Consider the following 9,672-nt stretch of genomic DNA (forward strand, 5'->3'; position numbering starts at 1 on the left):
AAGCACGTATAAATGCAAACGGTTTGGAGCTCAAGTGTGCTACACGCAAGTGGAATTCGAATGAATAATGTTCATTTCTAGTTAGTTGTGAGCCATCATTTGTTTATGCCTGGATAATCTAAACCGTCCATCTTGTAGAGCGGTTAATTTCGACCTAACTTTGACTTTTCCCATACATTAAAACATGTGTGCGCATCCACGAATTCCTTCACCCGTCCTTAAAGTATCTCACACTCTTTCGGGCTCATCCGTTACTCAGGGCGGTTGTGTAGGTTAGCCCTAGGGATAAAGTCTATGTGATCTTGAATGTCCCTTATTGGGGGCAATCCATCGAGTAAATATTCAAGCCAGACTTTTTTAAATTCGGTTAGCAATAACCTTAAACTTGGAGGAATGTTTGAGGGCTTCGACTCCTCTCCCTTCATTACTACGGTGTATACCTCGTTGGTTTTCTTAGATTCCTCCATAAAATCCCAAATGGTCAGGAGGGAACTCCCCTCCACTTTAAAAGCTTCAGGGTAATTCTCTGGTGCCATATAGGCAAGGATTATCTTTCAACTATTCTTGACGAATACGTAAACATTGACTCGTCCTCGGTGGGTCGCATCACGGTTCGACTGTCATGGTCGACCGAGTAACATATGGCATGCTTCCATGTCGACCACGTCACGAAGTATTTGATCCTTATAAGTTTTGTCAATTGAAAACAAGACGGTGCATTGTTCAGTTACATTGGTCTCGTTCACCTTTTTTATTCAGCCAATTGAGTACGGCGAAAGAGGCTTTGTTATTGGTAGCTGCAACTTGTTCGCCATAACTCTTGAGACGATGTTCTCGCTACTGCCACTGTCTATGATTACATTACAGACTTTTTCATTGACGGTACACCGCGTACGGAATATATTGTGTTTCTTAGGATGTAGTTCATTCTGAGGGGTGTATAGTAATCGCCTTACAACTACAGATTTGCCATGATCCTTGCCTATTCATTCATCGCCATCTGCTACTTTATCAGTGGCTTGTTCATGTTCATCGAAGCCAGGGTCTTTTTCTGTGGCCTTACCTTCAGTGTCCCCTTCATTTATGGTCAAGTGTGCTACGGGACGTTGATGACAGGTGTTTAATAAGTGGCCCAGTTGGCCACAGTGATAACAATTGTTTAACCTTAGCTGAACGTAAGGATTTGAAATCCTACTCGGGCCCACTGTTGTGTGTGCTACACGTTAAGGCCTAGATGAGCCGCTCCTCGTATCATAATTTGCAGTTGACGGAGGTTGAGGACATTCTCTTATTGATTCTTTTCCTCGTGCCAGCACTGCATCGTGAGATCCGTCATGAGAGTCGAGTTGAAGGATAGGGTTGATTAAGATCTCTTGCAAGTTGCGTTTCTCTCCTACTTGCCAATTGAACCACTTCATTCACGATCTCAATTGGGTGTATTTGAACTCAGTCCTAAACCGTCGATCGTAACCCACCTATAAATTGTGCTACCTTCTATGATTCGATTTTTAACAGATCATTTTGCGTTGCCAGCCGATGGAATTCTTTGGTGCAGTCGGTGACGGTTCGATTCCCTTGTCGACAGTTTTGGTATTGCTGGAACAATATATATCAGCTCGTAATCACTGGGAAGGAATCGTGATCGAAGAAGGCGTGTCATCTGTGGATAGATGAACGCCTTATTCTGTTGGGCCAGTGAGAGTTGTAATTACTCACACCATGAAGAAGCACTAAATTTTAATTTAAATGCTACTGATTTTACTTTTTATGTTTTGGCACATCCATGTAATTAAAATATCTTTCTACTTTGGCTAGCCAGTCGAGGAAATCTTTTATGCATAATTAACTGTTAAAAATAAGAAGTTTAGCTTTATCTCAATAGTCTCTTTCAGCACGATCTAGATAATCGCTTGCATAAATTGATCGTTAGCAAAGCCTTCATTAAGGTCTTCGTTGCTAGAACTCGAATTATCTACTGTAGCCCTACGATTTACGAGTGGTAGTGCTCTACGAACATCGGTGTTGTGACATATAGCAACCACAAGCGGTGGGCATCGCCTAGGACTTGGGGCGGAAGTAACGCATCCGCAAGACGGTCAAGGATTTCCTATAGTCATTGCATGGTCAACTGACTCTCGCGGTCGAAAGCTTCCATTCTTTTTAAAAGATAATGAATCACTAGATCACCGCCCACAAGATTTTGGTTCATACCTTCGTTGTTTGCCATTGGCCCGAGAGAAATCCTCACTTTGATACCAATTGATGTAAGGATGAACGTGGAGAGGTCAATCACTGTCTTCCTCAAGGATAAATACTCTGAATCCACGGAGCTTCTCTAGACTCCTCACAGTCTTCTCAAATCCATGAGGAAAAAAGCAAAGAAAATAAAATATAAATTCTATAAAATTTGTAATTTGATTGATGAATGAAATAAATGAGTTCACAACCCTTTAAATAGGGATACTAAGCAATGGAAGAAATTTCGGAATCAAACTACAAATAAAACTCCTAAAATTCACAACTTACTATAAATAGTAAACTTATTATTTATATACGATCGTGATTTTTACTAGTGCAAAAGGTTTTCAACAAAAAATAGTAAGTGTCATATTTGGCCAAACCACAACGTTCTCCTAATTATTCTAAGCACTTCTCATGTTGGGCGCAACTCCCAAAGCCCAACGGATGAAGAGCTATACTGAAACTAAAACTTATTATAAATAGTAAAAACGAAATTGAAACCGGAATTCAACTATCGATCTAGTAGTATTTCGCAAATTTGGTGTGCGCAACCTGGCGTAGTAGGTTGGGTGGCTAAAGTAGAACGTCTTACCCCAAAATCATATATGGTATGTCGAATAACTCATTCCGGATAGTGAGATACACCTGATTTAAGGTCTGACAATCCGGATCACTTTTGTCGTCGACCAGGCCTTTTCTGATCCATCTTGGCCATGAAACTACCTGCGACCCACTCTATATCAGACACAATCTTGGATGAAGGGAAAAAAAAATCTGAAACCAGCTTTATCCAAAACTTTTGTAGCTCATAAGAAGTTTTTATTGTTGGCCGTTTAATCACAACTGTTTCCTCTAAAATGGTCCACCTGAGAATTAAATCTCCTTCATTTTTAACCTCATGAATGGACAGTGGATTAAACACATTCGTCATGTTAGGCCTACAGAACAGCGACCAGTAGCCAATCTGCCTCTGGCCTCTCTTTTCGTTGGTATTGGTGGTACTCTATGAGCCCCACCAAGATGTATGGATCGTATATCAACATCTTCCATTAGTTTTTCCTATCAATATAGAGTATGAGCTGATCTAAATCTCAGGTGGAACATACCGGAGGAACAGTTGTTATTGAAAATCCACCACTGAAACCTTTTTATAGGCTATAAAAGTTTTTGATCGAGCTGATATTTGTTTTCCCGTTCATCCAGGTCTTTGTATCCTCATCAACAGGTTTGATGGAAAATAAACTCACGGTGGGTGTTATAGTGGGCCCTAGGAAAATTTTAATGGTGGGAATTCAATCAGCACTGTGGTCCACTTGAGATTTGGATGTGCTTAATTTTTTTGTATTTATGTCCTAAAAGGAGCGGAAATATGGATGATCAGCCTGAATATATAATACATGCATCAACGTGGGCCCCACAGTCAGGACCACACCGAGTTGGGTAAGACCGGGCGCACCTAATCTAATACCGAAACGTTTTAACCCAAGACAAAGTGGACGCGGATTAGATACTGACAGGTTGATTAGGGAGTCGCTACTGAAGTGACGTCACCAAGTTCTGTGGGCCCCACTATAATGTATGTGTTGTATCCACACCGTCCATACATTTTGAGATATCATTTTAGGGCTTGAGCCAAAGAATGAGTCATATAAAAATCTGTATTGGACCCCACCACAGAAAACAGTGGGGAGAGTGATTCACACCATTGAAACTATCCTAAGGCCCACCATAATGTTTATTTGAAATCCAACCTGTTAAAAAGTTAAAAAAGACATTAAATAAGGTAAAGAACAAATATCAGCTTGATCTAAAACTTTTGTGGCCTTTAGAAGTTTTTAATGGTGGGCGTCATTGTCCCCACTATTTTTGGTGCTGGGGTCCACTGGAGCTTTGGATTTAACTCAGTTTTTGGATATTACCTTAAAATGATCTCTTCCAATGGATGGAAGGTGTGGATATAAAACATACATCATGGTGGGGCCCACGGAACTTGGTGACGTCACTTCAGTAGCAGTCTTGCTACTCAACTTGTCACTAGCTAATCCGCGCCCACACAGAGTAGGGAAACGGATTGGCTACTCCCCCTGCCACCAGCCAATGGCTGGTGGTCGGTTATCTGTGGGCCCCACTATGATGTATGTATTTCATCCATGCCGTCCATCTATTTTTCTAGATCATTTTGTAATATGAGACTAAAACTAAGGTATATCCCATTCTCAAGTGGACCACATTGCAGGAAACAGTGTTGAATGAACGTCAACCATTAAAATTTTTTTGAGGGCCATTAAAGATTTTGATCAAGCTTATCTTTTTTTTTTCACTTCATATGGGTCTTTATGACCTAATCAACAGATTGGATGTCAAATAAACAGTACAGTGGTCCTTAGGATGATTTTAATGGTGGATATCCAATCACTATTGTTTTCCAATGGTGTGGTCCACCTGATATTTATATTTCTATAATGTTTGGTATCAAGCCCTAAAATGATCTGTAAAAATGGATGAATCACATACATCATGGTGGGGCCCACAGAGAACCGACCACCAACCACGGGGCTGGTGGCAGGGGGAGTATCCAATCCGTTCCCACAAAGTAGGGGTGTGAGTGGGCCAGGCTCTGGCACGAAAAATCAGAATTTTTAATAGCAGCCGGCCCAAAACAGTTTAAAATCCGGGCCGAGATGTATCCCTGACCCGGACCGTTGACAGCCCTACGACGAGGACACCCACCTAATGCGGAATACGTACGGTCCTTTATGGGCTCCACATATGTTTTATCCACGCCTTCCATTCATTTTTCCATATTATCTTCCCGCATGAGCCCAGGCATATCCAAATCTCAAGTGGACCACACCATAAGAAACAGTGGGTGTTTAAAGCTCACCATTAAAAACTTCTTTTAAGTCCTAATCAAGATGTTGGATGGAAAACAAACATTGTGGTGGGCATTACAGTGGGCCTAGGAAGTGTATAAAAAAAAGTCTTGCAAACCTAAGTGGGCCACTGGGATGTTTGTGAGAAATCCACCTGTCCATCCATTTTGTGAGCTTATTTCAGAACTTGATAGTAGCAGGATCCAAGATTCAAGTGGGCCACACAAAAGTAAAAGTTAGGTACCGAAATTTCTACAGTTGGAGGGGTGGGCGACAGTGATGTTTACATGCCATTCATGAGGTTCATAATATCATTTCTACATGGATTAACTGAATACACGAATGTTAGCCTGATTCAAAACTTATGTGGCCCCATGAATATTTCAACCGTGGAAGTTCAACCCTCAGGTTTTCGGCCCACTTGAGTATTGGATCCGGCTCATTTTTGGCATCACATGCTAAAATGAGATAAAAAAACGGATGAACGGAGTGGGTTTCTCATAAACATCACAGTGGGCCTCACCTAGTTTCCCGAGCAGGAAATTCCTGCCATGGCCCGCTTTTCGCAGGAAATCCGCTAACCGAATTTGGAAACCGTACTGTTGGGAAACCGAGTGTAAAGCTATTCCCTTTGTTTATGTAAATACCCGTGATCGCTTTCTCTTCCTTTGATGACTACTCTTATGAGCGGCTCTCGTATTTCATACGGATCGGTCTTAATTAACAGTAGTAAAGCCTCTTAAATTTTTGTCTATAAATAAAGCTCAAGCTTTCTGTTACTACACAAACTCCCACACCCATCCATTATTAACTAATGGCTCTCCTCTTTTCTTCCAAAAACCCATCATTTCTCATTCTCTTCTTTTTATCATCTCTTCTCTTTCTCAATACTCAACAATGCAACCGTCATCACTTCTCTGCTTTCCTACACCTCAAGCATGGTTTTAATTTCACTGCTTCCACCCTCTCTACACTCCCTTCTTGGAATTCAAACAATACCGATTGCTGCTTTTGGGAAGGCATCACGTGTGATGAAGCCACTGGTCACGTGATCAGCCTCGATCTCAGTGAGCTCTATATCCATGGTCGGATTGATTTCGAATGCCTCTTTCGCCTTCGGAGCCTGCAGAGGCTCAACCTTGCTTACAATGAGTTTGATCCCTCTCCATTCCCTTATGGGTTTGACCAGCTCACCAGTTTGACCCATCTCAACCTCTCTCACTTATCCTTTTATGGCCAAATCCCACTGGAAATCTCCCGCTTGACCACTTTGGTTTCTCTCGATCTCTCTTACAATTCATATTGGAATGGTTCATCCTTTGAAGACCTGAAACTCGAAAACCCAAGCATTGGAGCAGTCGTCCAAAACCTGTCCAATTTGAGTGAACTCTATCTGGACGGGGTAGACATCTTACTGCAGGGCCAGACTTTAGATTTGCCACTCCCTCCTCTCCGCAAGTTGAGCTTACGATATTGTCTTCTTTCAGGTTCCATCTATTCTTCCCTTTCACACCTCCATTTCTTATCTGAACTCGACCTCAGTTATAACAATCTCTCCTCCGCAGTGCCCAGCTTCCCAGGGAGCCTCCGCAAGTTAATCTTACAAGATTGTGATATTTCAGGCTCCATCTATTCTTCCCTTTCACAGCTCCATTTCTTATCTGAACTCGACCTCAGCTATACCAATATCTCCTCTGCAGTGCCCAGCTTCCCAAGGAGTCTCCGCAAGTTGATCTTACGAGGTTGTGACCTTTCAGGCTCCATCTTTTCTTCCCTTTCACAGCTCCATTTCTTATCTGAACTCGACCTCAGCAATACCAATCTCTCGTCTGCAGTACCCAATTTCATAGGGAACTTGTCCTCCTTGACGTCCCTGCTCCTTCCAGATTGTGGATTGCATGGAAAATTCCCTGACAGTGTTTTCCAGCTGCCAAACATACAAATCCTTGACATTTCGAGAAATCCACTTCTGACCAGCTATTTGCCAGAATTCCCTCCAAACAATACTCTACAGAAATTGATCCTTTCAGGCGCAGGGTTTTCAGGAAAGATACCAGATTCAGTCAGTAATCTCAAATTCTTGAGTAAATTAGACCTCAGCAATTGCAACTTGTCAGGATCATTACCATCCTCACTTTCAAAGCTTACCAAACTTCAATCCTTGGATCTTTCACACAATAGATTGAGCGGTCCAATTCCTTCTTCCTATGGAAATGAGCTTCAGAATCTCAAAGAGATAAGCTTATGGAATAATTCGCTTAATGGGACCATTCCATCATCATTGTTTTCACTCCCATCATTACATGCACTGGACCTCACAAGTAATCAACTTAGTGGTCAACTTGGTGAGTTCCACAATGCCTCTTCTTCACAGCTGGAGTACATCCATTTGGGTGACAATCAATTGCAGGGGATGATACCGAGATTTATCTTTCAACTTACCAAGCTTCAAATACTTTTTGTTTCTTTCAATAATTTCAGTGGTGTTGTAGAGCTAGGCTTATTTCAAAACCTCAAAAAACTTTACTTTCTGGGTCTTTCAGATAACAACTTGTCGGTCCAATATGGCAATGGTAATTCCACATTTGTTTCCATCCCTCTGATTGAATCTTTGTTGTTACGTTCTTGCAACATCAGCACATTTCCAAATTTCTTGAGAAACCAAGAGCAGTTGTGGCAATTGGACCTTTCCAACAATAAAATTAGCGGTGAAATACCTAAATGGATATGGAAAGTTGGCAATGGGTCTTTACACTATTTAAATCTTTCGCACAATCTTCTACAGGGAATAGAACCATCTCCCCATCTTTCGTTGAGTGACTTCAGTGTTCTGGACATCAGCTCCAACAAGCTAGAAGGCTCACTTCCTATCCCACCATCCTCCATCTTTTTCTTTTCAGTTTCAAACAATAACCTCAGTGGAGAAATCCCTCGATCAGTTTGCAATGCAACATCCCTAATAGTCCTTGATTTATCTCACAATTACTTCATTGGTCAGATTCCACCATGTTTGGGTGAGATTGGTGATAGCCTTAGTGTGTTGAATCTTCAAGAAAATGCTTTCAATGGCACCTTACTTCAGACATTTAAAGAGGGATGTAAAATACAAACGCTTGATCTCAGTGGGAATCAATTAGAGGGACAAGTGCCAAGGTCTTTGGCCAATTGCAAAATGTTGGAGGTATTAAACCTTGGAAACAATCAAATAAATGACTCCTTTCCATCATGGATAGCAGCTTTGCCCCTTTTGCGCATTCTTGTCTTAAAATCCAACAAATTTCATGGCTCCATTATACTTCCACAAACAAATCAAAGCTTCCCAATGTTGCAGATCATTGACCTCTCTTCTAATAGTTTCATGGGTGGTTTGCCATCAAATATGTTTGAGAATTTGAAGGCAATGATGGATGAAGACAAATCTCAATCTTTCCTTCATAGAACCCTACCTGGACCAAGGGAAATGGTGTTCTATCAAGATACGGTGACAGTAATGATCAAAGGACTAGACAGGGAACTCACCAAGATCCTATCCATCTTCACAACAGTTGATCTCTCAAACAACTATTTTCAGGGGGATATTCCAAAATCTATAGGGTTTCTCAAGTCGCTACATCTACTCAATATGTCGCACAACGGTTTCACGGGCCAAATTCCAACATCACTTGAGAATCTAGCGGTGCTTGAGTCATTGGATCTCTCACAAAACAATATCTCAGGGGAGATTCCTTGGCAGCTGACAAAGCTAACATTCCTCTCGGTATTGAACTTTTCACAAAACCACCTTGTAGGAAACATACCACAAAGTAAACAGTTTTCTACATTTACAAATGAATCATTCCAAGAAAATCCAGGATTATGTGGTCCTCCACTATCAAAGAAATGCCAAGATGTCGAGGGTGCACCATCGTCCGCTCCGTTAGCACTGCAATCTGAAAGGAAATACGATTGGGAACTGATGTGTATAGGATTTGGAGTTGGATATGGAGTAGGTGTGGGGATGCTTTTCTGGACTCTAGCACTTTCGAGGAAGGGAAGGAGAGAATTTTATATATTTGTTGATAGAATGCTTGCTTTGATTTTTCCTTCCATGGTGTTTTCTAAATAGCAACGATGGTAAGAGGATTGGAGCTAGGGTAAGTATGTTTGTATAGTTTGTGGCTACAAGAAAAATGTTTTAGTTGTTTTCTCCTTTTTGTAATTTTACGTTTTTGCTTGGTCTTTATGATATGTGCTGCAGTTGTTTGTTGCATTTGCACTTGCTTGAATGGTTGTATGGAACACTTTCAAATTAATAAAATTACAGGTTGTGTGCTCCCACCTTTCTATAAATAAATAAATAAAAAAAATAAAATAAAATAAAAATTGTCTCAGCTGTCTCTTTGTTTCCAAATTTTGGCCCACCTTAGCAACAAGATAACTTAATCTATGAGCTGGGATGATCTAACCAATGTAGCCTACCTAGCCAATGGTCTTTTTTTTTTCCCCCAATGGTCTAGACAAATGTGGGCTAAGCAAACATTCAAAAGAAGATAAGTGGCATTTTATGTATATTTTTATA

General features: G+C 41.0%; 1 protein-coding gene across 1 annotated transcript; it reads left to right on the forward strand.

Annotated features, from left to right (window-relative positions):
- Window positions 1-1,234: 1,234 nt before the first annotated feature.
- Window positions 1,235-9,378, forward strand: LOC131255210 (receptor like protein 22-like). The gene is made up of 4 exons (XM_058255904.1): window positions 1,235-1,322; window positions 6,134-6,724; window positions 7,001-9,204; window positions 9,352-9,378. Exons 1-4 carry the CDS (start codon window positions 1,235-1,237, stop codon window positions 9,376-9,378), a joined length of 2,910 nt encoding a protein of 969 aa, XP_058111887.1.
- Window positions 9,379-9,672: the final 294 nt, after the last annotated feature.

The sequence above is a fragment of the Magnolia sinica genome, chromosome 9 (assembly GCF_029962835.1).
Source record: "Magnolia sinica isolate HGM2019 chromosome 9, MsV1, whole genome shotgun sequence".
Taxonomy (NCBI): domain Eukaryota; kingdom Viridiplantae; phylum Streptophyta; class Magnoliopsida; order Magnoliales; family Magnoliaceae; genus Magnolia; species Magnolia sinica.